The sequence below is a fragment of the Zosterops lateralis genome (genome assembly GCF_965231275.1).
Source record: "Zosterops lateralis genome assembly, chromosome: 14".
NCBI classification, from domain to species: Eukaryota; Metazoa; Chordata; class Aves; order Passeriformes; family Zosteropidae; genus Zosterops; species Zosterops lateralis.
The window spans coordinates 13,735,205-13,752,393 of record NC_139774.1 but is presented as its reverse complement, the minus strand read 5'-3'; the positions used below and the strand labels follow the sequence as shown (position 1 = coordinate 13,752,393).

At 42.7% G+C, this 17,189-nt stretch overlaps 1 protein-coding gene across 5 annotated transcripts in view; it reads right to left on the bottom strand.

Annotated features, from left to right (window-relative positions):
* Positions 1 to 7,167: 7,167 nt before the first annotated feature.
* Positions 7,168 to 17,189, bottom strand: part of SGCD (sarcoglycan delta) — a 302,618-nt gene continuing 292,596 nt past the window's right edge. For all 5 annotated transcript variants that reach the window (XM_083872021.1, XM_083872019.1, XM_083872023.1 and 2 more), the window contains exons 8-9: positions 10,114 to 10,237; positions 7,168 to 7,531 (exon numbers count right to left, since the gene is read on the bottom strand). In XM_083872021.1, coding sequence (XP_083728147.1) covers positions 7,358 to 7,531; positions 10,114 to 10,237 — 298 coding nt within the window. In that variant the 3' untranslated portion in view covers positions 7,168 to 7,357. The remainder of the gene's footprint in view (positions 7,532 to 10,113; positions 10,238 to 17,189) is intronic.

Here is a 17,189-nt window from a genome sequence, read left to right as displayed (position 1 = left end):
TTATGGGGAAATTTTTAAAAGACCAAAGGACACACATTGCTTTAGAAAGAGATAATGCGTTTAGCAGTAAAGGTTTCAGAGGGCTCTATCTCCTATCAGTGGTTAAGCCTTTGAGTGTGGAAAAAAATGTAAGAGTACAATGCAATTTAAAATTCCTGTTACATGCAAAGATGCACATGACTTGTGCTTTGCAATGGGCCTGTTCCTATAACGACACACACGTTAGAAATGGAAAAACTTCCCATTTGGGTAGGACCCGATGAGAGGATCCAAAGAGTCCTTTTTCATCTCAGAAGAAAAGACTGTTTAGCTAAAGCTGCATGTTTTTTATCTGAAGCATTTGGTGGCACAATGTAAATGTAACATTTTCACAGAAATTTCTCCTGATATTTTCTCTTCCTGGTGGAAAATTTCAACCAACTAAATGAGGCAAACATACAATTATGTACCATTTCACAGTGGACTTACCCCTTCTATTCTTTAATCCCTGTTAAAAGCTAACAAAAGCTGAATTCATGGAGATCAGCTTCCTCAAAGGAAACCTGACTTCCTCTGAACAGGCAGCCCATCACTCCTGACTGGTGGCACAAAATCCCAGCCACCACAGGGCTTCCAGCTGCAATAAGGTGAGACATTTCCTGGGAGAGACACCAGTGCTAACTTTGCTGCAGGAATGACACTTGTAGCAAATTAATTTTTAAGGGACCTGCAACTCTTAGTTTAAAGTGATTTGGATGGGAAATCTCGGTGGGGCACTCTGATTGTATTTCCTTCTTCGTTTCAGATAAAAATCCTGCAGCTTTAAATATCCATCTTTTCCTGTGTTCTTTATACCGCGTGTCGCTTTTCACAAGGGCACAATACAATTCAAGTGGCAGGACAAGAGAGGCTGAAATGATAAAGCCTCAGGGCTGGATGTGCATAACCAGGGGCCTCTCAACCACAGCAGACTTAAAAGCTTTCCAAATACAAGCTATTCACTGTAATTTCCATCCAAGCCCCAAGCCACTGTGGTTATTGTGGATGGAAACAACACCCCAGCAATCTTGAGCAGCCCGAGCTGTAAGTGGTTTCAGTGACAGTAATTCCACTGAGCTCCATGAAAAGATCAAGTATAATTGCCACCATATTTAGTAAAATGGATGTTATTAATTTAAAGTATAATAGTGCAAAGGGACAAAGACACTGACTGCATTACTGTGATTAGGGTGATGTCTCTCCCCATTTCTTCCCCTTCCCTCCTACCTGCCTTGTTTAATTCACTCCACTCTTGCTTGAATAACTTCAGCACCACGTCAGTGTTTAACCCTGCTCCACTCACAGCCATAAACTTGGCTACACCAGCTGTGATTACACAGCAACTGCCAGGCAGAATTTATCTGAAAGTCCCCAGTCTTATGGTCATGCCACTGCTCCATGCAGGTTTTGGGTTTTGGGGATCTGTGAAACTGAGATGTGACACAATGTGGACTCGGGGGCTGCTGGATTTGAGAGCAGGACTCCAGCTACCAAAACATTACACAGCAATTTCAGAGCTGAGGAAAAAAAAAAAAAAGGTTAAAATGGAGAAAACGGAACAGTTGCCAGGATCATGTTCCTGAACAGCCAGGGCAATAAAAAGGCTGGTATTTTCACATTCAAAAAGCACCAAAGCAGTTCTTGGCAAAGCTTGGCAGGAACACGCCCTGTGCTTGCTGAGGTGAATTCTGGATGATGACATTTCAAAATTTAAAATGTCAGCCATAAAGAAGAGCACAGACTCTAACTTTTTGTTTGTTTGTAATGTTTTTTTACTGTAGGTACTTCTAAAATGAAATCATTGCAGCAGTTACTCTTCTCCACTGAGCAGCCACTGGAGCTCCTGCCCCGCTAATGCTCGAGTGAATAGCTGGCACCATTTACTCACTTTATTTATACTTTCAGCCCAGGATGATGTCTTTTAAGCTTTCTGGGCTATTTCTCCACATTTCAAATTTCAGCTAACCTTGCCCTCTGCACACATTACAAGATTTTTCACATTATTTCCTCCTCTCCCCATTAACCAAGTTAGAGCCTTCCTGCCACTTTATCCTCTCAAATGCAACTTTATGATACACCTGCATTTCTCCTGCCCAGTTCAGAAAAAGCACCATTAAAGTTAATGCATTTCAGGCATGAGGGCAACCAGAGAGGGATGAATTTCTGGAAGTCTTTGGTCTTTGTCTCACTCTCTTTTGCAATGTGAAACTTAAAGCCATAAGAACAAACATAAAGAAAATTGGCTTTTGTAAACAAGTTTATATGAGTGTGTGTGTGTATTTGTGAGCATCTTATGACAACAAAATTAATTTTCACTAAGTTGTGATGTGAGCTAGCCTTCACAAGTTCCACAGGAATCTCCCTTTAACCTTGGCACAATTTCCAGGGAGGGATTTTTATTTAACCATCATTTTGCTATACCACATATTGCAGATTGTATTTTTAGGCTTATGCCTGCAAACTTTTTGTTTGCGCAATGTGATATTTATCACAAGAGGGGAAACAAAACCACAACTCTTCTAAAACAGCTGTTTGACAGCACATGGCTGAGGTAACCAAATACAAATCACTCCTGCACACACTCAGTTTTCTAAAAATGAATACTTAGGAGAGACTTTATACATGCTGTACTAGTTACTGGCTTCCCCTTCTGATGACTTCTTCTACTGTTAACATTTCTTTGTACTCTTTAGCTGCCCACTTCACTGCCTGTGGGGTAATACACTTCAAAATGAATAAAAACCCCAAACAAACCAACAGCCAAAAAACCCCACAAAGAAACTTGGAGAGTGGGTACAGATGTACAGCCAATACCAGGACCTCTGTTTTGGCTAATGGCAAAGTCTTTTTGCTTTAGAAGAACCTACCCACCTCAGCTGTGACAGAAGGGTCACACACTACATATGGATAAGGTTCCAGTCACAGCTGAGCACTGACTGTCACTCTCCTGAGTCTCTCCTGAAGTGTCACATTTACAGCAAATTGGACAAGGTCCTGCAGTCCTATAAAGAGCCACCACACAAAAATGCATTTATGCATCCTGCATGGCTGCCCCAGGTACACTGACATGGGGGCACAGTCTGGTCTAACCCTTGGTTAGAATTTGGGTGGGGTTTCAGTGCTCTCAGCTGCAGTGCAGAGTCTGGTTCAGCCCAACAGCCACCCCAAGGGCTGGCAGTGTCCCACTGTCCCCAGCTGTCACCTGTCCAGCTCCCAGCTCAGCCCATGAAGTCATCACCATCTCAGCAGAAACAAACTAAACTCTATTTTGAGATCAACCCCACCTCCCAAATAGCAAATGCTCAACTGAACTGAACTTTAGGCCCAATTCACAATGGAATACACAAACCCCTGTTTGTTTTTGGCATTTTATCAACAGTGGGTAGAGCATATGGATGGAATTCTGGTCAAGGAAGCTCTGGTTTAAATGGATTCAGAGAAAAGCAGCCCACACAGGCACAGCTGTGAGGGATTTCTGGGCAAGGCAGAAGCAGAAGGGACTCTCATGCACTTTGCCTTGTCCAGCAGGAGTGTCAGCCACTCCACAACAAACTGTGGAGTGTGAGATGGCTGGATGTGTTTGCAGGCAGTGTTTTAAACAAAATGCCTGGTTTTGTCCCTGGGATCTGAGCCACAGTCCTGTTTGTTCTGCTTTCACAGAATCCTAGAATGCTTTGGGATGGAAGGGACCTTAAAGATCATCCAGTTCCAAACTCCTGCCATGGGCAGGGACACCTTCCACTAGATCAGGTTACTCCAAGCCCTGTTCCAGGGACTGGGCATCCACAGCTTCTCTGGGCAACCTGTGCCAGAGCCTTACTCACAGCGAAGAGTTTCTTCCTAATATTTAACTTAACCCTGCCTGCTGTCAGTTTGAAGCTGTTTTTCCATGTCCTATTTCTCCCTGCCCTTGTAAAAAGTTCCTCTCCAGCTCTCCTGGAGCCCCTTTAGCCACCGGAAGGGGCTCTGAGGTCTCCCTGGAGCTTTCTCCAGGTGAACACCCCCAGCTCTCCCAGAGAGGCTCCAGCCCTCAGAGCATCTTTGTGGTCTCCTCTGGACTCACCCCAAAGTGTCCCCACCCTTCTGATGTTGGGACCCCCAGAGCTGGACACAGGTGGGGTGTCACAAGAGCTCAGCATCCCCTCCCCCAACTGCTTTTGATGCAGCCCAGGGCAGGATTGGCTTTCTGGGCAGTGAGTGCACTTCAGGTCATGCTGAGCTTCTCCTCAACCAACAACCCAAGTCCTTCTCCTCAGGAATATTCCTGACCCGTTCCCTGCCCAGCCTGTATTTATGTTTGCCACTTGCTGGCCAGCACAGGCAGCATCACTCAAACCACTCTCTGAAAACTCCAGTGGTGTTCAAATGATCTACAAGTCCCTACAGGGGTTCATTCTTTCTAACAACAATTCCTCACATTTCAACACAGCACAGTAATTTTATGTTTTTTTAAGATGCAAACGTGGTCGTAAAATGTATCAAAACAGGAAGAATTTCTTTCAGTAGACATAGTTAATGTACCCTTTGTTCACCTCAGAGAAGCAGAGAAGCCAGCAGTGATGGCACAGATGTTAAGGTCATTTCCTAACAGCTGCCCAGCAGAAATTCACACCAAGATATGAATGTCCTTAGCAGTTTCATGGCTGTTGTGATATGAGAAGGTGATAACCTCATCCAAGAGCCCAGCTGAGAAAAGCAGCCACTCAAAATCAATTTGTTGGGATGGAAATTGGGAGCAGCCAGAGGGTGGCACAGGGATGGGGACTGAGCCACTGGTGTGTCTGGGATGTGGCACAGAAATCAGGATGCAGCATCCCTGTGTTCAGCCCTGCCTTCCTCATCCACCTGAATACTCCCAGGGCTGCAAAGTTAATCTGATTATTCATTTACAGGGAACTCTTCCTGCAGCATGGGCCTTCAAACTGCTCACACAGGATTTGGTTATGGACTGGGCCATGCTTGCTATGAGGTTTGTGATCAGTATTCAATGAAACAGGGAAAAAAAAACTCTACAGTAAATGTAGGACTATGAATGGGACTTCAGTCACGGTCCCAGAGGTAACGTACACAGTATTTTGCTATATTTAACATGGTAAAAAAAAAAAAAAAAAAAAAAAGTCTGTATCATTCTAGGTGCCCCTACAGTCTTAATGTATTTCATCAATATCTGTTTTAAGTTGCACAACCAGTTCCCAAGACACCCTCCTGCCCCTCCCCCCAAATAAACTAGATTTAATAACAAGATAAATATGATGTGCTTCTCCTTGCTGAGTGCATTGACTTAAGGCATAGGCACAATTCCCCTCTTTGAACAGAGATGGTACAGTCCTGTGTCCCAATACAATTTGTACCCTGGGTGACCCTTTGCATTCAAACGTTGACTCAAGACATAATAATTACAGGAATTATTCGTTAACAAATAGTTTGAATTTGTTAATTCATCGGAAAGCATTATTGAAAGAAAAGTAAATCATTCAATCCTCTTTCAGGAATGATTTTTTTGGGGAGTGCTGCTTTGTTAGGCAGCAACACTTCTAACTAAACTCCATAGAAATCTTCTCTTTGAGTCCAATCAATTTTGGATTAAGCCAGAATTATTAATTTTAAAAAATTAAAAAGAAAATAAATCAAACCCTGGTACTCTCGAGACCACAAGAAAATACGTGAAAAGCTGTAAAAAAAGGGAATGGGCTAAATTATTTCTAAAGATTTCTGTCAGCTATGTTTTATCTTGGAGATCGCTCAAAGAATACCAGCTTTGGTTAGATATCACTGGGGATGGGCACAGATCTGTCTCATTTGCACATGAGGTAATATTTCAAAAGCATCTCAGTGGTGTAGAAACCTTGCTGTCCTCGTGAGATTTACTGTGACTTGGAAAATTTTGTTGTAATTGGTATATTTGTTTGTTTTTTTTTTTTAAAGGATTTTTACATGCATGTGGATGAAATTATGGGTCAGAATTCAATGATTTGGGCTCTTATCATTATTTTCCAAAACTTCAAAAGTGGAAGTAATGTTACCAGATCAAATTTTTGTGTTTTATCTTGCCCGTGACTCTTAGACTTTAAAATAAGAAATAAATACAACTATGATAAAATTCAACCACAGAGTTTTGGGGACTCAAATTCTAGAGGAACCAGCATCCAAAGCCCTTCCTTTCAGTAATCTGGCTTTGTCACAATCTTTATAAATCCTTAAAAAAAGTATTTCATTGTCAGCATCTCTGATATTTGCAGTTTCCACCAAATCTAAGTGACCTTGGACTGTATATCTTGAAAAGAAAGATGACAAGAATTCTGGTGCAGCATCTACGTTATACACTTAATTTCATGATCTTCTCAATTTCTAGTTGATATTCTCTGTTTCTACAGGTGTTTAGGCAATGTCCAAATCTTAAATCTTCACACCTTCACACCAAGTATGTTCAAAATGGAAGGTGTTAATGGGGAGTTTGTAGAGTGATCCAGGACACCTGTTAACAAAATAGGTTCAGGATCTTTCTACTTAGTCCAACTTTCACAACTTTCTTCCTTCCAATAATTAAATACAACACCAGTTTTGCCAGCACAGAGATGATTTTAGGTTAATGCTGGACCTGATGTGTCACACCTGAAGAGCACAAGGCATCCTTGGCCATGCTCAGGCAAGTGTTGAACCCCTTCAGAAAATCACATTTATTATTTCAGCAGAAAGGTCTGGACTTTCCTACTGGCCAAGTGCATCCATCTCCCCCAACAGGGAGCTATGCTTCAGGTGATAATTAAAGAGCAGTTTAACCTCAGGGATCCTGGATCACTGTGGGTGATCAGCATAGCACATCTGGCTATTTTGTTGTTTTTTAAATTATTTAATTTTCATGCCACCAATTTAATGGCACAAAAATGATCAGAGATGCTTCTTTTCCCTTTGGATGCTGGTGGGTCTGCATTGGTTCCAGGGTCTTGCCCAGCCAGCAATCCCATTGCTCTGAGAATATGATCAAAAACGAGGGGTGATCATTGCACTGTGTTAATACAGAGGGGTCCAGGGGAGGGTCAGATCCAATTCAGCAGATTGTACCAGTAAAATTTGGCGTGGGAGAGAGAAATGCTACACAAAATGTAACAGGGTCACCCTGGGAATTCCTTGTACTGAAACATCGTTTTACACAGAGGATATATATATATATCTTATATATATATTTTTATATATATATATTCACACACACGCGCGCGCACACACAAAAAGAAGTCTTTGATAGGCTTTCTGTGTTCTAGTAAAAATAGTTGGCAGCTGGATCTGTGAGACCAGAACTGGCTTTTTGTGCTGCCTGCCGTGCCCCACCGCAAATTGTCTCTCAAAGGCAGACGCTCGTGTTGATCTGGCAGGTGGAGCTGCTGCCTGCCTGAGACAGGAACAGCCTCCCATTGGGACACACACAGAGCTCGTAGATTTTTTGCCTGGACCCTGCAGAAGAGGAAGATCCTTGAGGCAAGTTAGGTAGTTTGATTTTTGCAGAGTTCAACGTTATCTGGAGTCAGAGGTGGCAAGAGAGAGGAAAAAAAAAAAAAAAAAGAAGAGAGAATTAGTGGAGAGCTGTTATTTCTGATGGTGCATTTATAGAAGTTTCCTTCAGACAGCTCAGCTGCTGCAAAAACTGGGTGGAAAAGTGTTTCAGGATGGGAAAGTCTGATACAAATCTGGGTGAGCACATTATCTGCCTTTACCATGACCTCCAGTCTGTTTCTGCTGACGTACCCACCGTGTTTTCTTGGCTTTCAGCTTCCTGGGACACATCCCAGGAATCCAATCCCACGTCAGGATTGACCCAACCAGAGGTACTCCACTGTCAGATGAGGAGCATGGATGGTTCACAGCCACCCAACCACCCTGCTCCTCTACCAGGATTTCTGTCAATGTGATCCCACTGCCAGTTACGTTTTGCAGGCTCCCAGCACTGACTTTTATGTATATTTTATGTATATTTTATGCATATTTTATGCATATTTTATGCATATGTGTAACACTTTTGTGTATATTAAAAATAACTCAAATGCTCTAACAGTCCTAAATTCCTCCTTACAAAACAACATAAGGCAAACAACATGTGGCAGCTCTCAGACACGTGGCAGCTGCAGGGGAGTGCTCTGACATGAGCCAGAACACAGTGAGATAACCTGAACCCCGGAATAATGCAGGGTGACTGAGAATATTTGCAATTACAGTAAGAATATCCAAGTTTAGTATCCACCCTTCTCGTGTCCTGAAAGGCACCAGTCAATTTATGGATTTTAAATGCAACTTAGTATTGAAAGGAATTGCTTGAAGTTGTGAAATGCCTTGGATTTCAATCTCAGTGTATTAGGCAGGAGGTTTTTTTTTTCTGGTATTTTTCAGAGGATTTTTTTTGTTAACACCCATGGTCTAGGTTTGGACTGTCTTAAAATGCAAATGTTTAGAAATAACAGAAATTGCAAATAAAAAGTCTTCTGTTTTTTACCCCTGACACTAAGAGAGGTAAATCATAATTTATGTGGGAGTCCTCTTGTCTGGAGGTTTGTGCTCCATGGGCAACTCCTCCTTATAAGGCTCTCAGTGGTTTCCTCACTGGGAGCTCCTCAGCCACATCCTCTGGTGTCTTCCATCACTGTGGCAGGAGGATGGGATGAGAACCACGTGCCCACATGATTTTGTGACACCAGAAGAGGCTTAACTCAACACCTACTTTACTTTTGCTCTGTGTTATCAGCTTTAATTGTTCTCTCTTCCCCTTTGGAAGTTTCTCCAGTGCAAGAAACTGTGTCTCCTAATGCTCCCTTTCTTTCCAGAATGAAACATCAGCCACAAAAGCTTTTCAGATCAATACCAGTGAATTAAGCTCTTCTTATAGAAAAATATATGATAAAAGATTTAATTATGCTGGCCAAGTAAATCTTGTTTTAAAGTGACAAGGAAACAAAGAATTTAGGAGCACTGTGCATTTTACAGCTGCATAAATCTGCTGGAACAACAGATGCTATTATCCACGCACTTTAAAAATAATGAATCAGCCTTTGCCATGGAGTGAGCCTGATTTGCATGGGATGTGTTCAATCAGAGTGAGCAGCAGTGAAGGCAGGAGAGCCCAGTGTCCCCAGGCTTTCACACCAGCATTTCCAACACAGCAGCTTGGTGACCCACAGGGCTACAGCTCTGCAGGGGATCCATGCCTTGGCTTGGCTTTGCGGCAGGGCTTGGTGTTTTCTGTTGGATCTTCTATTCACCAATAACGGGTTGGGGCGACCAAGAAGCATTCCATGAGTTTTTTATTTCATTATCAGTCTCAGTGAAGGTAGAGACGTAAGGATGGTAAAGCTCACACCACAACAACAGAAGCCAAAGTTCTCTTTGTTCCAAGGCCTTTTGAAAGTTTTTTAGCCAACAGGCTAATGCTAAAAGCTTACAAGCATCTACTTAGGTTCAATAAACACTACAGCTACACTTTACAGTATACAATAGCTGCTTGTTCTATATTTTTTGCAGCTCACAAACTTTCTATGCTCCCAATATTTCAAGGCCTAAAATTCAACTCTGTTTCAAACCTCTATCTATGTGAGCTTATTGCAACACTGTGAAAGTCATCTGCTTTTTCAGTTCCCACAATTCTCCCTCTTGGTACAACTAAAAAAAGAAACTTTTTCCCATATCTTTGCCAATCAATAACTACATTGTGTTGCATAATTTTACTAAAAGTAGAGGATTTTCATAGTGTTGTAATAAGCTTATTACATACAACAATACAAACACCCTCTGCTTTTTCAATTCTCACAATCCCCCCTCCCAAAAAAACAAGAAACATTTTTCGATATCTTTATCAATTAGTAACTACATTGTGTTGCATAGTTTTACTAAAAGTAGAGGATTTTTAGAGTGTTGTAATAAGCTTATTAAAACACTACAAAAACCCTCTGCTTTTTCAGTTCCCACAATTTCCCCCCTCTCTAAAAAAATGAAACTTTTTTCGATATCTTTGCCAATCAACAACTACATTGTGTTGCGTACTTCTACTAATAGCAAAGGATTTTCATATAAAAACTCCCTCTGCCTTCTGAGCTCCCAGGGTTTTCCACTCACCTCTCCATCTTTGGATTCCAGCCTGAGCTCTGTCCTGCACGTGGCCTTCAGGCTGCCGGCCTCGGCGTTGATCTCGATGCCCTTGGGCGCCTCCATCACCAGTGCACGTGTGGGCGACTCCAGCCTGCAACACAGAGGGCTTGTAGCAGTGCTCTCCCCACCTCAACAGGTCTGCCCACATCAGGAAAGAGTCTGAGTTTTGTCCCCTATCTTATAAAGAAAAAGAACCAGGAACTTTGAAGCCCTTCTCACCATAATTAGCCTGGTGCCAGCGCAAATGCACCTGTTGGATCCTTGAAATGTAACTCAAGACTTGTAGCTATTTCTATTGGGCAGTGTGCAAAATAACCCTCCTTGATTGTTACATACTTAAAGGAGAGCACAGAAATTTGGTGCCTTTTCAGCGTGTGATAGCAGGTGTTAGGATCCTCCCTGCACCTTGCATGGCTTATACTCTTTTGTTTTGTAGAGTTTATTATTTTCGTCTTTATTAAAACCTCTTGCTTTCCAAACACCTCCCATTGTGCCGTCTTGCCATTTTGATAAGCCATTTCTGAGAGGCTGTGGGCAACCCTCAGGTGTGATGCACCTTTGTGGGGCTAATAACAATCTGGCCTCATGCAGAAATGCATCAAAGGGTCACCCAGATCCCTGGGCTCAGCATTCCTGCCCAGACTGCTATGCTGCACTGCTGCACCCCACACCCTGCTGACGGGCAGGTTCTCACCCTGCTGATGTGCAGGCTCTCACCCTGCTGATGTGCAGGTTCTCACCCTGCTGATGTGCAGGTTCTCACCCTGCTGATGGGCAGGTTCTCACTCTGCTGATGTGCAGCTTTCAGAAGAAAAAGTTCCTCTGCCATGTGGTGAGACATGTCGCAGATCTGATCTGCTAACATGCCATGCCAGGTTTGCTGCCCTGGGCCAAGAGAAAAGGGGCAATAAAGCCACCCCCAAAGTCAGCTTGCTCTCATTTCTTAGTTCAGCTTTCTCACTGAAAGTGCTGACAGGGAATATCAGCAAAGCTGAGCACCTACATAGAGGGTGCAAGAGTTTCTCTTCCTCAACTCAGTGTTCAAGGAGGAAGAGATTAGTTCTGACTTCCTACAACATGAGGTTTGGAAGGGTTTAAGGATACAAGGAAATCAGTGAAAACAAACAGGGTGAAGACCCCAAAATTTGTGGTCTCTAGTCCTTGGCTCACATCACAGCAGGAATGACCATGTGCTCTGCAGAGCTTTAGCCCCTCCTAACTGTGGATACAGCCCTGTTACAGCACTGTAACACAGCCAGACCTTTAACTTCAGCAATTGGGGTTAATGCTGTAAAGTGCAGAAGCACAAGGTTCAATCTTCCTTGCTCATCATCCATCTTTAGGCCTTGTATTGCACTTGTCTCTTTCTTATTTATAATACAGTTTCTTATTACTCTCTGTATTGCAAATGGTCATAAAAGACACAACTCTCCCTCTTTGGGAATATCCTTAGTTGTTTTTATCATCATTTATTTACTGTACCATCACAAAACCTAGGCAATGCTCTCCTCAGGTGGAGCAGATGGGAGGGCTGGAACAGAAGCTCCAGTGCTTGGGCTGTTCTGTGCTGGCAGCACTGACCAGAGCTGAGCATGGGCAGCCCAGCACCACCCCCAGCTCTCCTGGGCAGCTCCCAGGGTTTGCCTGCATCAGCTCTTTCTCTGCTCTCCATATATACAATCATTTGTGCAAGTAAGTGTGTTCTTAAATGGACTCCTGCTGGTACTGAGACAACATTAGGGGAGACTGAGGGAATTCAGCTGTATTTATTGCAGCCAACAGCTCAATAAAGCACAGGCACAGCTCCCTCTGTGTGGCACTTTTCAAGTTACGACTTTCCCTCTTTTCAGTGTCTTCATATTGCTGCTGTTTGAACACCTTTCCCTCAAGACTCCAAACTCATCCATAATTTCCTGGCTGACTTAACTAAATCTAAATTTCAGGGAGCAATTGAGGCATATGCAGCCCAAGGAATGAGCATGGTCTCATGGTTAGCAGCCTCTGCACGACCCTTCTGAGCTGCTTTTTGTTTTCTGCGGGGAAGCCACATTTTATGTAAACCTTCTTCTGATTCCTTCCACTGATATCACCCCTCAGCTGGTTCCTGTGTGAGGAACCTAAGGCTAAGACTGCTCTAACTCACTTTTTTTTTCTCTGCCTGACTGAATTGCAGATTGCATGGGGGACAAAAAACTCTGACTCATATTTTCCCTGGAGATTTCTGCCCAGGGATTCAGTACACTCTCACCCTTGGTGTACCTCACAGGCTGCTGTTTGTCCTGAAAAACAAGGGACCCTATGCTTGCCCCAAGCCCCCAGGATCTGTGCTGCAGTGTCTGCCATGCAGGCACACATTCCCTCTGCTACACAGGCAGGAGAATTCCCTCTCCTCCTCAGGAGGAGCAGCAGAGAGCTTGGGCCAGTTATATCTTAAATCATGTAGCTAAATTCACCACAGGATGTGTCCAAAACCCAAGACAGCTGAGGTAATCTGAGGGTAAAATAATTCCTAAGAACACAGCCTGGTGACTCTCCAGCATCTCAGTGATTCTCCAATTTCTTTGATGTCCTGGCTGTCTCAATATATTTGTTCATCTGTTAATCTTTTAGCTCTTCTATCCACTGAGAAATCAATCTCCTAAGTGCAATACAGTGTGGTGTTCAGACACCATAGTGCAAACACACTCCTTTGCAGCAGCACTCAATTCCTGCTCTGTGCAGGGGCAGCCTCCCAGTCCCACACCTTTACTGGAGAGTGAGGAGAGCCAGGAAATCTCTGAAGTCTTCATAAAGTGGAGAGGATTAATACAGGACCTTCTGCATGTCTTTCCTTATGCACACAGGTTCCCTGAACAGCAAACTGAGTTAAAATTCAAGCTTTGAATAAGCTACCAACCATCTGGAGTGTCCTAGACAACACTGCCCCAAAGTTTCATTCTCTTTCACACGTAACAAAGTGATGGAGTTATTCTCCCTCCTCCACCTGAAGAAGTGAAATAACAGCATCTTGAAAACACTGTTGAAAAACATGGGATTTTGGGATGCATTCTATTCCATGCAGAGCTTGTTTCCTATGGAGGCACAAAGGACTCTCCCAACAGTGTGATGTGGGACAAGGACACAACAGCAGCTGGGGCTCTGCTGCTGCTCCATCGCCCTCCTCACTGAGCTGACCCCACCACACCACCCCAATCACAGCCTCAGACAGCTGCAACCCTGCTGACACACAGAGTCAACCCAAACCCAACCCCTGCATGCTGAAAACACAACTTTAAAGCCCAGGGATCTTTTTAGAACCTAAAACCTACAGGAATTATTGAAAATACTACGACAGCAAACTGCAGCTCTTTCAACAATGAAAACCTTGGTCTGCAGCCCACATGGCTTTGGACTCGTGCTGTGGTTTGGAGCCTGACTCTTCTTTCTCCTCCATGTTCCATATTGATGTAAATCCACCTTTTTGGGACTCTTGTCCCAGTTTATGCTACTGTAAAGGAGGACAGGAAGGTCTTAAAAATTGTTTCCTTGGTATTTAGGGGGCATATGTTTGTAAGGGATTTTATTTGATTATTTTCTGATATCCTGAACGAATCCCTGAGCCACCTGGCCATAAACCAGGAGCTGCAAAATCTATGCAAAGCCAGAGAAAGCAGTTGAGGAGTTTATGCTCTGGGGGTTTGAGCAATGTTTACCGAACACTTTCATTTGAAGCAGGCGTTTAAGAGATGCTCTGCTTTTAAACCTAATTCTGCCCTCCAGAGCAGAACCAATTTGGAGACTAATAATGAAAGAAAATGATTTAGAGATGAACAGATAATTTGTTCAAAATCAACATTTGTTTTCCAGTGTGATACTCCAGGGCTTTTAGTGGGATTCCCATCTCCTGGTGAGGTGTAAGCCTGTACTTAGAGCAGTAGGCTGGAAAGGTGGCTGCATGAATATAGATTGTTTCATTATTTGCTCCTGCTCTTGAATTTTCCATCCCAGCAACTGGCACATAAGCCCTTTTTATTGACCATGGGTGCTGCTTATTTTTGCTCCAGTATTTGCAGGACTGGATTTTGACCTCTCTCAAAGAGCTGGGCAAGAAGGGTAAATGCAATGCTGTGCACAGTTACAGCTTGCTGAATTCAGCACTGAGATAAGCTACTGCCATGAAATTGCTCCTGTCCCACCTGGAGTCTCCTGGGAGGTGGATGAAGACAGATTCTCCTGTCTGGGTGACTCCCCACAGCTTGGGAACTACTCCTCTGGATCCCAAGGCTTCGTGTAAGTCCAAAATGTTTTAAAAAAAGACACAAGTAACAGGATTTTCAGAACCATCCAAGTTCCCAAGTTCCACTTATTACAACGGGTGTTAGCTACTTTTGAAAATCCCATTGAGCACCTAAATGCCATAACAAATCTGACCCTTAATCTCAGTTCTTAGTTCTGCAACAGAGGTAATAGCACTTCCCAACTCCACAGGGAGGACGGAAAGATAAATATATTAGCAGTTGTGAAACATTTATACACTGCAATAACTGAGGCCAGGGAAGTCACCATCGCCAGGGATAAATGGCTGGCACAGGGATAACTGATCTTTCCCAAGCTGCAGTGTTGGGCTTGTACCTTCATCAAAAATAGTGTTAGTCCTGTTCCTCCCCCTGAGCACACTCAGCTCCAGCTCACCACCCTTAATGGACAGTGCTAAATGTGCCTCTTAAGCCTTTCTACTCAATCCTACCACCAAAGCACCTCCTGTTTTAAAGAGAGGTGATGGCATGTGGGCAGCTCGCAGTGAACCCCTGGAAATCGATGGAAATTTTGTGCTCCTGAAAATCAACAAGGAAGAAAAAAAATTCAGTGTCATCCCTGCTTGGCTTTGGGAACTTTAGCAATAATTTAAAGGAAATCAGCACATGAGTTTGTATTGTGGTTCCAGAGAAAGTCATTCACTTGGAAAGATCATTACTTACCCAGATTTCTAGTTTTCATTTCCTTCATCATAAACAGTCACATTAATCACTTCAGTAGCATGGAATCTATTTCCTTCTTGTCCCTCCCCTCACCCCCTCCAGGATAATGCAGCATTTCCCTTACTCTTATGAACAGCCTTTTGAATTTTGGGGAAAAAAGAAGATGTGTAGGCAATATCACCTGCAGCTGGAGGCCGCTGATGTGCTTCCAATACAGTGGGCACAATTCTGTTAAAAAGTAAAATTTAATGTAAATAGTTCAGGGGCAAAATAGTTCAGGTCCAGCACTGATGCCAAGATGACTTGCAATCTGTGCCTTGCACCAAAGGCTACAGCAGAGGAGAGGGATGAACCTCAACATATGAAAGGAGTCAATGTGAGCTGAGGATCTTCTGCTGCCACTTTGAAATTGTTCTCATTTTTATTACTTCCTTTTTTATATATTTTTTTTTTAAACAAGGAATGGCCTCAAGCTTCAAAATTCCTTGTTCCCACAAGGGGCTTTTTCTGTGTGGGGCACAAATGCTGCTTTGCAGTATGAAAATGGGAAGAGAAGTTCATGCACAGGAGGTGAGGAGCATATGATGCAGCAGTGTGGGAACAGGAGCTAATTTAATTTTGCTTAGAAACCTCTGGACGGAGAACAGAGCATGTATTACTGCAGCTGTAGCCCATTACTTCTAATGACTCTAATTATTTTTTATGGTATCCATCTGACCAGCCATAAGATTCACGTTGAGCATAAAATTAGGCAATGTTAGCACCGTGCCTGCTTACATCTCCTACAATTGGTAAATTATGCCAGCAAGTAAACACGGAGCTCCATCAATTTGCTGGTAATGAACCAGCTTCTCGGGCTGAAATTTGTTTTCAATTTTAACTCCATTGTTTCAATGAAATCAATGGGATCACCCATTCACAGCGACTTACACTTCTGACTTCATTATTTGTCTGTTATCTCATATATGCCTACTCCTAGAGCAAAACACAATGCTGTTCTCCCTATTAAAAGGAAATTAATTAGGTTTTACTGAATTGCAAAGAAGCCATGCTTAGCTTCTGTTTTTAGAATGCTTAGAAACATGTTGTTGTTGTTTGGTTTTTATTATTTTTTTTAATTGTCTTTACTTGTACTGGAACAGAAAAATGTTTGGGAGGAGGAACAACAGGTTGAGCCTTGACTAACCTGGCAAAAACCTCAATTGAACATAAGTTCAAGCAAATTTTTGTCTCTGCCCTGAGCTCTCCCTTTCATCACTAGAATTCCTTCCTACTGGCATGGCCATGTCATAGGAAAAACAGGCTGAAATATGTCAAGAACAGTCTAATATAAAGCAGGAAAGAGAAAAAAGGGAGCTGGCCTTGGTACATCAGAGTGAGAGATTAAAATCCAAAGGATTTTAAACGCAGGATGTCTTTTTCTGAGACACCGTGATTTTGACAAAATATGACCTAAGTGGCCCAATACAAAAGCAGCAAGCACTCTGAGAGCTTACAGAAGAGATCATCACTAATAAGAAAATATGTATCCCTGTTATTTATTGCCTAGCATTGACATAAATCTTGTTTTCAATTACATGTTAATGAAGCACACCAATTACTGTTTGAATAGGGACATCTGATTACAGTCTCAATCAACAGAAATAAATCTTGCTTATGGAAGGTTTCCAGGGTATTTTCTTTAGAAACATTAATTAGGGAAGTAAACAAGGATATATTATAATCATGTCATCCAATTGTAAATCCTGCCTATCGCTGTAAATACTGGTTATTCTGACAGTGTGCATCACCACACAGCTTCAAGTGTTTATGCTGCAAATCTAATGAGTGACAATTCCAGTGCAACCATAATCTGAAAGAAATTGTTATGGCTTCGGGTCCAAAACCTTATGCAATTTCTAATGTGATACAGTGAACAGTAAATGAAAATTATTTTAGCTATCTCCACAAACCATGGGTAATTCCCAAGTGAAGCCCACCTAAATCTGTCAGAGACCTGACAGGTGCAGAGGTCTAATGATGCTTTATAGGAAATTACAGTTTTCTAATTGAGTTAGAGATAAGTCTGGTTCAAATGGCAGGGCG